At 59.0% G+C, this 12,065-nt stretch overlaps 1 protein-coding gene across 1 annotated transcript; it reads left to right on the top strand.

Moving 5' to 3' along the window:
* The first annotated feature begins 7,415 nt into the window (after positions 1-7,415).
* On the top strand, positions 7,416-11,619 carry Neurod2 (neuronal differentiation 2). The gene is made up of 2 exons (XM_005075929.4): positions 7,416-7,756; positions 8,827-11,619. Exon 2 carries the CDS (start codon positions 8,832-8,834, stop codon positions 9,978-9,980), a length of 1,149 nt encoding a protein of 382 aa, XP_005075986.1. The 5' UTR covers positions 7,416-7,756; positions 8,827-8,831; the 3' UTR covers positions 9,981-11,619.
* Positions 11,620-12,065: the final 446 nt, after the last annotated feature.

Here is a 12,065-nt window from a genome sequence, read left to right as displayed (position 1 = left end):
AGAAAGCGCAGGGCTAAGGAGACTGCCCCTCTGCATACACACCTGGCTGTGTGGAGATCTTCTTAGGACCTGGAAGTTGGAACCACTCACTGTGATCTGGATCAGGACAGAGGGCCAGGCTCCTTTTCTTCTCCATGGCAAGGCCCCCTGTCCCTAACAGCACGAGCACCCAGACTTCGGAGAGGGACACAGTTTGTCATTGTGAATAAGCCCAAGACTGCACCTCACACAACTTGATTCGAATGCAGGCTCTGTGCCTGCTGGGCCGGCAGGATGGCTCGGATGGTAAAGGTGCTTGCTGCCAAGCCTGGAGATCTTAGTTTGATACCCAAGACCGCATGATGGAGGAGGGGAACTGACTCCCCCAAGCTGTGTTCTGACTTCTTCCACAGGTGTGCTGTGGCATGTGCTCCCTACACACACACACACACACACTAAAATGCCCTCTGTTGTTAAATTGCTATTGAATGCCCTGATGTTTCAGGACAGGAGCCCCTCCCAAAGTGTTTTGTTTTGGAGTCTCACTCTGTAGTCCCACTGACTTTCAACTGCCTCAGTCTACCAAAGACTGGGAATACAGGGTGTGTGTTACCAACACTCAGGTAGGGCCCGGGTATCTACTCCCAGCTCTGCTACTCACTTATTGTGGGGCGTCCGACAAGCTGTACCCCACCTCTGCTGTAGCTCCCTCTCTGGAAAATAAAGGTTTACTTCACCCCCAGTGGAGCACAGGGAGGAAGTGGGGGCTGGGAAGTGCAGATCAACCGGAACAACACTGGCCTAGCTTGGGAGAGGTCCTGGGGTCCATCTTCAGCACCGGAAGTGGAAGGAGGAGACCTTGGAGACCTGCAGGAGGAGGGGGAGGGAGATGAGGTCAGGGGATGAAGAAGGGAGGGGAGCGAGGTCAAATCTACGTCTGCCCTTGAGACCAGGCTGTCCTTCCCTGACCTGCCCTGCCTCCCAGAAGTAGCAGTAGCTAAGTCTGTCACCTGCTGGCTGCTCCTAGCACGCCAGTCTCCCCAGGCTGAGTCAAGATCTCTTTGGTTAAAGGGTGGCTTCCCACCAGGCAGGGCAGCACAGGCCTCTAATCCCAGAACTAGGGAAGCAGAGGCAGGTGGATCTCTATAAATTCAAGGCCAGCGTAGTCTACGGAGTGAGTTCCAGGACAGCCAGGATTACACAGAGAAAGCCTGTCTTCAAAAACAAAAGCAAACCAAACAATACTGAAGAGAAAAAAGGATGGCCTCCCACCCTAGCTGTGCCCACCGCATACGCCCTGCCTGGGCAGCCCTTTGAGACTGTCCCCTGGAAGTAGAGCACTGGTCCTGTTTGCTGTCAGCCCCCGGTGTCCCCAGCACTGGTGCCAGGCTCAAGGGACATGTCTAGCAGTGCCAGTCCCAGGGTCCCCCAAGCCAAACGTCGGGTCCTGATTTATTAGAAGGAGACGACTGGAAGAAATCAGTGCAGAGCCCCGACAGGCTGGGCCATCCACCAGGCTCGGGCCTCCTCAGCATGCTCTGCACCCCGCTTGTCCTCCTGGTCGCCCTGACAGCTCTGAGGTGGGCAGGTGGCACGATTCCCATTTTACAGCCGAGGAGAAAGCAGGTTGTACGATGTGACCAAGGTGAAGATGACACCAAGGCCAAGGGTCTGCTGCCACACTGTGTCCTGTCCCCGGCTGGCCTTCCTGTGAGGGTGGGGGTCGAGAGAGGGCCCGGGAAGACCATGGCCTGTGCAGAAACCCGACAGTGAGGCAGAACAAACCCTGATGCGAAGAGATCCCCAAACCAAAACATTTGAAAACTAAAGCTCAGCCAGGGCTGCAGGCAAAAGCGGCCACTTCAGGGATGGCCAGAAGCACTCACACCTGTTACCTCAGATGTGGCTCACTGCTGCCCCCAAAGGCAGGCCTCGGTAGCCATCATGCCCATTTTTCAGAGGGGAAGGCTGGAGGCAGGCCACGTTGGACTTGGCGCAAGGTTGAGAACGAGGAAGATGTGTACAGAGGTGGTCTGTGGTGGGCGCGTACGTGTCCTCTCTGGCTGCTCCTCCACCAGTAGGGGAACAGTTCTTGGGTACCCCACCTGCACGTAAGCCTATTCCGCATTCCTGCCTCCAAGTGTAGTGGAGCACGGAGCCTCCTGGGTGGACTTCCTGGTGGTGACGCCTTTTCGGCAGAAAGGAGTAGAGGTGTGCCCTGTGTGGGGCTGAGACGAGGCCGTGGGAGGCCGTGGGGTGGGTGAGCGACGCGGAGGCTGCTGGAATGGGTGCCTGCCACAGCCAGGGTGGCAGTCGAGCCGGCCTCAGGCAGGACGAGCAGCGTGGGCAGCCTGGGCCCTTCAAGGGAGGCAGGCAGCCCCCGTGAGTTAGAAGGTGCAGCAGGGCAGGCCTCGGCCGCCTTCTGACCCCGGTCTCTCATGCATCCAGGCTGGGGTGGGGGCACGGGGCAGCTACTGGACTAAAAGCCTTGGGGGCCGAGCACAGGACAGGAGCCATCCGGTAAGACCGCGTGCCCCCGCGAGACGGTAAAACAGAGCCCACTGCCAAGAGAGCAGCAGCCGCAGACCCTCCAAGGGCACCACGCAGAGGGCCACGCCCCCTCCTCCAAGCCTAGCCCCGCGTGAAACCTGTGCGTGTCTTGTTTCGCTTTGTTTTCCAGGTGGGTTCTCATGACCTGCAGCCCCATTTAGCGGAGAATGACCTTGACATTGTGATCTTGCAGCTCCGGGATGCACCCCCATCTAGTCAGTGCTGCGGAGCCGCTGGCCCGCGGACTTGACCTCCTGTGCCCGGGAATAACGTTTGTGCAAGGAGACCTCTGGGCATGTCCGAGACCACGGTGCCCCACCACCCCGCCCGTCTCTCCGCAGCCAAGTGGGGGTGACACGAGAGCCCAGAGTAAGCACATCACAGGTAGCTGCTGAGAGGAGACAGGCGGGAGAGGGGAACCCCCAGCAGGGGTGCAGCCCCGAGGGAGCCCAGCGAGGGCCCCCGGTGGTGTCTGGGAAACTTCTTGGTGAGGAAGATGAATTTTCCTAGTGGGAGAGGGCTCTTCTCACTACACCTGGGCGCAGAGGTCAAAGGTTATGGGGGCAAAGGTCACTGCACTTCTGGAGCAAGGGTGGCGACCTGAGGGGCTTGGCCGGAGGGCCTGGCCCCTCTCCCGCCTGCGTTCGTCTGGGGTCGTGGCGGGGGGGGATGGCGGCAGTGGTCGGAGGACGCTCAGCTCCCGCTGGGCCCGCCCGGTTCTGGGCGGGACTGAGGCGTTGGGCGCGGCCCGGGACGAGCCGGAGAACCCGCGTCGTGAGCTGCGGCCGGGGCAGGGGGTCCACCGGAGGAGGGGGCTGCACGTCCCCGGCCTCCCCTCCCCCTCCCCGGTGGCACCGCGAGGCACGCAGCCGCATATCACCCGTGCCAGCCCTCACCTCCCGGCAACGTCGCCGCATTCTCAGCCACGCCATCTGGCGTGCCCGCCGCTCCCCGGCACACTGCGGCGGGCGGGGGAGGGGGCAGCGGGGCAGGTGCCCACCCTGGAGCCAGGAGGCAGCGGCAGGTCCCCCTCCCGCAGCGTGGGGCCGGGGAAGGGGGTGGCGGCTGCCTGGGCTCGGGTGGAGCCCGAGCGCCCCGACTGCGGGCCGCCCCCCCCCGTCAGTGCCTCCTCCCCAGCACAGCGCCGCCCGGAGCCCAGGGTCCCCGCTCCTCAGGGGGAGACCGGGCTCCCCTCACCTGTGCCCCCAGCCAGGGAGCCCCAGGTCGGGCTGCAGCCGGGGAGGACGCCCGGGTCTGGCCCACCTGCTCCCTAGGCCCCCACGGGGCAGAGCAAACCCCGCTCACACAGGCCACCTCCCTGCCGGGCTGACTTGGGGCGCCAGGCGGCTGGCTGCCCTCGGAGGGTCAGAACGGAGGGGACGGTGACAGATTCACAGATTCACGTGCGGATGACTGATCTGGGGACAGCAAGGGGGGCAGAGAGCAGTTTCCTAGTAGATTCGTCTGCCCCCTGAGCAGGATTCCCCTAGTCTGTTCAGGAATGGCCGTCTCCTCCTCCATGCTTACCTCAGCCCCCTCGCCCCTGCCCCACCCCGCCCCGCCCCGCCCCACCCCGGCCCCTCAGGCCCCAGCCAGAACAAAATGGCCGCTGCCCCTCTGAGGCCGCCATTTTAGGTGCCCAGACTGTGGGCTCCCCTGGGATGGGGCGACGTCTCCATGGGAACCTCAGGCCCCCAGCTCCCTGCTCCCACCCTGAGGTGTGGGCAGCAGAAATGGAAGGCTTCCAGGCCTGGCTGAAGTGCCCGCCATTCTCCTTTTCCTCTCAGAGACCTGGAGGGGACCAGGCCCCTCACCAACTCCCTTCCCCCAATGCCACGGGGAGGAACAGATGGCATCTCTGGGTGTCCTTCTCCTTTCGTCTCCTTCCTTCCATTTCTGGCACTTTCTGTCTTTCCCTCACTGCATCTCTGAGTACAGAGAGGAGCGTTCATGTCCCAGCGTGTCAGTGCCTGCGTGCGTGTGTGCCTGCGTGCGTGTGTGCGTGCGTGTGTGTGTGTGTGTGTGTGTGTGTGTGTGTGGACACACGTGTTGTACCTCTTTCGAGCTCATGTCTGAGGCAGGCCCATCCTACACCTCCCTCTGTTCCAGTTTCCCCTGGTTTTTATTGTATCTTCTAAAAAAACTAAAGTTGGAATGTGTCGAGTGAGAAAAACTTGTTCCATTTTCTCTGAAGAAGGAAAGAAGGGTCAGGAGACAGACCCAGAGGGGTGAGGTTTCCCAGTACCCCAGGCCTGGCCACCCCACCCCCTACCCCAGGCCTTCACCTTTAGGAGCGCTGTGAGGAGTCCTTTCAGATGTAGGAAACGGAGGTGGAAGATGGAGGGAGAGGGGGATAGGCTGACCTACAGAGAATGCCCTGTCCTGAACAAGGTCTGCGCCTCACCCAGAGGGCCCCATCAGACCCCAGTGGGCCTAACCCAATTCTTGGTGTTTCTCTGCCAAGGAAGCATTCATCCACACATTCACCCACTAACTTAACAAAACTTCAGACTCTTTGTAGACAAACACTCTAACTGGGGATGGGTTATACATAAGAAATTAATATAAAGCAAGTTACAATTTACAAAGTATCTTAATAAAAATAAAGGCTGGCGCCGGGCATTGGTGGCACACGCCTTTAATCCCAGCACTCGGGAGGCAGAGGCAGGCGGATCTCTGTGAGTTCGAGGCCAGCCTGGTCTACAGAGAGAGTTCCAGGACAGCCTCCAAAGCCACAGAGAAACCCTGTCTCGAAAAAAATAAAAAAATAAAAATAAAGGCTGGCATTTATTGGAAGATTCTTTTATTGCTGGCCCATTAGCCTATCCCCTACTTGGTATTAGCAACACCCTATAAAGGGGGCAGAATGGCAACCTCCATTTCACAGATCGGGAAATCAAGACGGAGAAGGACATCTAAAAGGAGCTTGCTTGTCATGGGATTCAAACCCAGGGCCTTGGGTTCTCCAGGCAAGTGTCCTACCCTAGAGCTAAATCCCCAGTCTAGAACTCAGCATTTTCTTTTACAAGGTGGTGGTACAGGCCTTTAGTCCCAGCACTCTGGAGGTGAGTTCAGGACCAGCCTGGTCTAGGGAGTGAATTCCAGGATAGCCAAGAGTGCATGGTGAGACCCCATCTCAAAACAAAACAAAATGAAAAGTTGGTGAGAAGATCTGACCAAAAGTCAGAAGCCCTATCTTGTATGTAACCGGAAACGGGAGGGGTCCTTGCTGAGCCTCCTGGGACGGAAGACCATCATGGCCCTTCTGTCTCTGCCTCCAGCCCACTTTCCCAGCTAGCTGCCAGGCTGTCAATTGTGGGGTTGGTAGAGGAGCCCCAGGTTCTAGTCTCAGTTTGCTCTTCTGGTCATGTTTCTAGCTACACCTCCCCCCCCCCACTGCTCCCATCCTCCCCACCCCTGGGGCAGGCAGCTGTGGAAAGAGGAGCAAGTGCATTGCCCTCTGACCTTTCAGCTCCCGGTCTCCAAACACCCTGGATAGCTTCATACCCCCTTTCTCAATATGAGATCCATGTCTTACCAGCCCAAGGTCCCCTTGAGGAAGCTCATCTGGGCAAGGTGAGGGGTGAGGGGTGAGGGGTGAGGGGTGAGGGGTGAGGGGTGAGGGGTGAGGGGTGAGGGGAGGCCTCCTCTCTCTTTGCTTTGTGTCATTCATCCTGTGGCAGGAAGTGGAGCCAATGTTGGGTATGCACAAGTGGACCAAGAGACAGGCAGGACATTCGGGCCTGAAAGCTTGGATCTAGAGAGGGCAAGGGTGGGTTGTCTCTCTGAGTAGGGGTGTTTCCATTTTCTGTACCACAGAGTGAGGAACAGGGCTGGGTATGTGTGTCCAAAGCCCCTACCTTCAACCTGTACCATTAACATCTGTGTCTGACATGGTAAGAGTTAGGGGAACTGTAAAGTAAAATAAAGCATCCATTGTCTATCTCCATTAGGAAGATACCTGCCTGGCTCACCCCTGTCCTCTCCTGGGACTGCTTGGGTGGGCCTCTGTTTTTGTGTTTCCTGCAGGGCGAGAACATTTGGGTCCCATCTACGAGAACTCTACACTGTCCCCAACCAGCCATATCCTCCCTTCAACTAGCCAAACAGAAGGCCGAGAGAAAGCCACTACCTTGCAAGGGTTAGAGATAGTAAGGGCAGGAAGCAGAGGAAGAGGAGGGTTTGTGGGTGAGGAATCCAGATCTGTGCCCACCCTAACCCCAGATGGGGCACATAGCTGGTCTCCAGGTTCCTCCCCACCCGACCCCTTGACACCGAAGGAAACATCTCCTATGTGAAGACTCCACAGATAGACACTCACGTCCCCACAGACACACACGCCCATGCAGAGACACAGACACCAGGCAGGCAAGTCTTTCCCTTTCTCTGTCTTTCCCTTGGTTTGAATTTCGTTCAGCCACATATGTTGTGTGTGCATGAGGGTGGGTGGGGGAGGGGCAGACAGGGATGAGGAATGGCATGATGCCAGCATCTACCTATGGGGCTTGGGTCAGGGATGCCCCCCACACCCACCCTGGGAGGAGGACGCAGCTGCCCCTTTGTGGTGGAGGGGACCCTCTTGGGGAGTGGGAGTAAGCACCAAGGTCCCTTCACCATACCCCAGGGGCTGGTTTGACCCCCCTTAGGGACCAGGAGACAGGGAAATGGACAGATCAAGACCCTGGAGAGAGTCTAGAATTGGCCACCACCACAAACCTCCAATTCCCAGACTTGCCACCCCATTGTTCCCATATGGGGGGCCCTACATCTGAGGGGGCAATCCTCCCACCTCCCTCTCAATCCCTGCTTTCCCTGCGTTGGGCGGGGAGGGGAGGGCGGCAGAGATATTTATTTATTTCCTTTATTTATTTAATTTTTTTTTGGAGTAGAGAGTGACAGATGGCGGCGGGTCCCGGGGGAGCCGGCTCTCCCCCAATGCAGACGCATGCCAATCACCGTCTCTCATGTGATAGCTGCTGCCCGTGACGTGCCAAGCCCATATGGCCTGGCATAGAGGCTGGTACCCCGCCTGGTAGAGATGCCACACTCGCTCCGCGGCTCGCATGGCGCTCTGAAGACGCCGGCGCCCGCCGCCTTGAGGAACCGCTGCCCCCGCTCCCTGAAGATGGGGGAACAATGAAATAAGCGAGAAGATTCCTCTTCTCCCCCCCTCTCTCTCTTGCCCCCTCCCCCCTCCCCTCCCCTCTCCCCTTGACTCCTCTCTGAGGTAAGTTGTCCGAGAGGGAGCTAGATCTGACCTGCCGATTGGGAGGGGGTGCGCTGCTTCGGACATGAAAGTCCCCCAGGTCCCCCATTCTTGGGACTCTACCCCTCACTGGGCGGACGTGGGGGCACCCCGGGTTCTCTCTCCCATTGGGGCCGCAGCTCCAGGGGCTGCGCAGGGAGACCTTATGCCTAGGATGGGCTGGGGGGGACAGGGTCATGAGGTGCACGAAGAGGTGAAGATGGGGGCCCCCCATGACTGTCCCAAAGGAACCTGCGACCTTTCTCCGCCACCAAAAAAAGATAAGCAAACAAACAAATTTGGATTTTCCCCCATGGATCCCAAAATACAACGAGATCTGAAGAGACGTGTGGGAGGGAGGCAGTTTGAAAGGGGGAAGGGGGTCCCTGACCGCAGGGAGGACGGACTGGGTTCACTTCTGGGTCTCTTCCCTACGCCTGGCTTTTTCAGTCCTCGACACCCGGAGCCGGCTCCGGGAGACCCGGACGCAGCAGCTAGAGGAGACGGTGCTCCGGGCAGCGGGGGTGGGGGCCCGGCCGGGGGCGGCGCGCGGCCAACTTGCAAATTGGATTAGGGAGCGTGGGGGTGAGAGGCACCGGAGGGCAGGGGGAGCCAGGCCGAGGGGCCCGGGCCGCGGAGCCAAGGAACCGGCAGCTGTCCCCACGGTGGCCGCCCAGCCTCTCTCCATCACCCGGAGAGAGCCTGCTTTCGGGCGGGCGAGAGCACCGCCTCCCCGGGCAGAGGAACCTGCCCCCTTTGCCACCCCACCCTGTCCAGGCTCCTTGGGACCCCGACACCTGCCCGAAGCAGCTTCCTTCTTGGCCAGGGGTGGAGCCGGGGCCCGGCTCTGGGGCGATAGCCTGGGCCGCGGAACCCCGCCGGCAGCCGGGCAGGGCTGGGCCGGCTCTGGGCGGGGCAGCAGGACGTGGTGGGCAACGGGACCCCTTGAGCTGGAGCGCGCTCGGGGGTGAAGGCGGGTTGGGGAGCCGTGGTGACCCCGGCGCACCCCTCACTCTGTGCTGTCTGTCTCCCCGCCCCCGGGGCGCCCTCAGGCACCATGCTGACCCGCCTGTTCAGCGAGCCCGGCCTTCTCTCGGACGTGCCCAAGTTCGCCAGCTGGGGCGACGGCGACGACGACGAGCCGAGAAGCGACAAGGGCGACGCGCCACCGCAGCCTCCTCCGGCTCCCGGGTCGGGGGCTCCAGGACCCGCTCGGGCCGCCAAGCCAGTGTCCCTTCGTGGAGAAGAGGTCCCCGAAGCCACGTTGGCCGAAGTCAAGGAGGAAGGCGAGCTGGGTGGCGAGGAGGAGGAGGAAGAGGAGGAGGAGGAAGGGTTGGACGAGGTGGAAGGCGAGCGGCCCAAGAAGCGCGGGCCGAAGAAACGCAAGATGACCAAGGCGCGTCTGGAGCGCTCCAAGCTGCGGCGACAGAAGGCCAACGCGCGGGAGCGCAACCGCATGCACGACCTGAACGCCGCGCTGGACAACCTGCGCAAGGTGGTACCCTGCTACTCCAAGACGCAGAAGCTGTCCAAGATCGAGACGCTGCGTCTGGCCAAGAACTACATCTGGGCTCTCTCGGAGATCTTGCGCTCCGGAAAGCGGCCTGATCTGGTGTCCTACGTGCAGACTCTGTGCAAGGGGCTGTCGCAACCCACCACAAATCTGGTGGCCGGCTGCCTGCAGCTCAACTCTCGTAACTTCCTCACAGAGCAGGGCGCGGACGGCGCCGGCCGCTTTCATGGCTCGGGTGGCCCGTTCGCCATGCACCCGTACCCGTACCCGTGCTCCCGCTTGGCGGGCGCGCAGTGCCAGGCGGCGGGCGGCCTGGGCGGAGGCGCGGCGCACGCCCTGCGGACCCACGGCTACTGCGCCGCCTATGAGACGCTGTACGCGGCGGCGGGTGGCGGCGGCGCCAGCCCGGACTACAACAGCTCCGAGTACGAGGGCCCGCTCAGCCCCCCACTCTGTCTCAACGGCAACTTCTCACTCAAGCAGGACTCGTCTCCCGACCACGAGAAGAGCTACCATTACTCTATGCACTACTCGGCGCTGCCCGGCTCGCGGCCCGCGGGCCACGGGTTGGTCTTTGGCTCGTCGGCGGTGCGCGGGGGCGTCCACTCCGAGAATCTCTTGTCTTACGATATGCACCTTCACCACGACCGGGGCCCCATGTACGAGGAGCTCAACGCGTTTTTCCATAACTGAGACCTCGCGCCGACCCCTTACTTTTTCTTTGCCTTTGCCCGGGCCCCTTAGCCCCAGCCCCGCGAGCTCAGGGGCTCCCACCGACTCCAGCGCCAGGAGCGCGGGGCGCGGGCCGCCGGTTCTGCGGCTCCCTAGGGCTGGTCTCCTACCTGTGGGTGGCTCGTCCCAGGGGCCTCGCTTCTCCCTGGGGACTCGCCTTCTCTCTCCCAACGGGCTTCCTCCTCCAGTCTCCTGTGGAGTGCATCTCTGGGGACCTCCCTCCCGGCCTTCCCTGGAGACTCCTTTCGCATTCCCAAACTTGGGTTTTCTCTCCCCACCTCCCGGAAGGCTTTAGTAAGGGGCAGCTGAGTTTCGAGATAGTGTCTCCGCTTATGATTTCTTTAAAAACAGACACCGAGCTGCCCAGGCCGAAAGGAGTTGGTATCTCTTCCTTCTCGAAGAGGGCAAAAGCCAGGACGCCCAAACGCCTTCACCCTAGCCCGAATCTCCGCATTTTTTAATTTTTATTTTGGTGGGAGGGGATGTGGATTGAGAGGAAAGAGAGAGGCTAAGCCAATTTGTAACTAGAATCATGTTTCTTTTTCCCTTTTTAAAAAAACAAACATACAAAAGAAAAAAAAAAAGCTAAGAGGCGACAGAGGCCGAACTCAGAGTCCGGATCAGAGAGAAAACGTAGTAAGAACTTTTAGAAGCAATAAAAGGCAAAATATTAATAATAATAATAATAAATACTACCAATAATAATTTTTAAAAAGACACAAATATCTATGCAAGAAGGTTCTGTCTGAGCCTAGCAGCCCGGCCCGGGATGCCCCTCCGGTCCGCTGGTTGCCCCGCCCAAGCGCGGATCTGTGCACTTTGGTGAAGTGGGGGCCCGCGCCGCCCCTCCCCCCCAGGTTCTTACAATCAATGACTCGGAGATTTGGAACCCCAGTGCCACTGCCCTCCCCCCGCCCCTGTCCCGTTGTGCGTCATACTGTTTTCTAAAAACGTGTTTCCAAATTTGTATGGAATGGCAAACTGTTGGGGGGTCGGTTTGGGGAGGGAGGGTTTGCATGAGAGAGACACACACCACACCGCACGCACACGCAGGCCCGACGCGGGCGTCCGGGGACAGAAGGAGGCGAGTCTACTGGCTCCTCCTCTCTACAGGCACTCCCGTTCCTCTTAAGATGAGGTGGAGGAGCCCAGACCTGGGGGCAGCCCTACCCCTGCCCGTACTGTGCCTCGGTGGGCGCCGAACTCCTGGTGACTTCTGGTGGCTGGAAAGGTTTTGTTTTGTTTTGTTTTTTGTTGTTGTTGTTTTGGGGGGATTTTTTGTTGTTGTTGTTGTTGCTTTTGTTTTGTGTTTTGGTTCTAGGCTACTCCTGACTTTTGTCATCCAGTGAGCTAGGAGAACTGAGGGCCCCTTCTGGAGATTGCCGACAAAGAGGCAACAGGTGAACCTCTCCGCTCCAGAGGCAGGGAATCAGGCACCCAAACACTCGATGCAAAAAACGCAAACCCACAGGCGACACACCCCCACACACGCAATTTTACCTTCCTCTTGTAGCGAAGATGAAACTCCCGTCGGACACCCGAAGTGCATTGCGTGTTTCTGTTGAGTTTAATGACGATTAATAAATATTTATGTAAATGAGATGCAAAGCAGACCCGCTTTCTCACAGTGGCCTCCTGTTATGGGTGGGGACAAGTATTGATCTGGGGCTGGCGTGATGGAGGCTATGTGACTCTTCAGAGGTCTGAGAGAATGGCTGTGGACATTCCTGGGTGGGGTTTCCAAACTGCAAGACCTTCATACACACCCAGTGGGTTCCTAAATCCTAAACAGTCATACTCGCTGCCCTTTCTAGACCCCACCCAGAATTACATTGGCACCCAGCACAAAGCACCCCTGTGATCTTACATTCATTCAGCTCCCAAACACGCTCAAGGATCTTCTTTGAAAACAAAACATCTTTACATCAATGAAAATTATCAATGTGGGACCATCCCATCATTTTACAACCCTTGGCTTCCAGTAACAAAAAAGCGAGTGAGTGCAAGCAAGCAACAAAAAAAAAAAAAAATCGAGGCAGAAACGGA

The sequence above is a fragment of the Mesocricetus auratus genome, unplaced genomic scaffold (genome assembly GCF_017639785.1).
Source record: "Mesocricetus auratus isolate SY011 unplaced genomic scaffold, BCM_Maur_2.0 Super-Scaffold_100007, whole genome shotgun sequence".
NCBI lineage: Eukaryota > Metazoa > Chordata > Mammalia > Rodentia > Cricetidae > Mesocricetus > Mesocricetus auratus.
Note: the sequence above shows the minus strand (reverse complement) of the source record. Positions and strands in the feature narration are given on the sequence as shown.

Excerpts from the sequence above, each read along its gene's own strand:
- Neurod2 (XM_005075929.4), top strand. The coding sequence starts at position 8,832 with ATGCTGACCCGCCTGTTCAGCGAGCCCGGCCTTCTCTCGGACGTGCCC.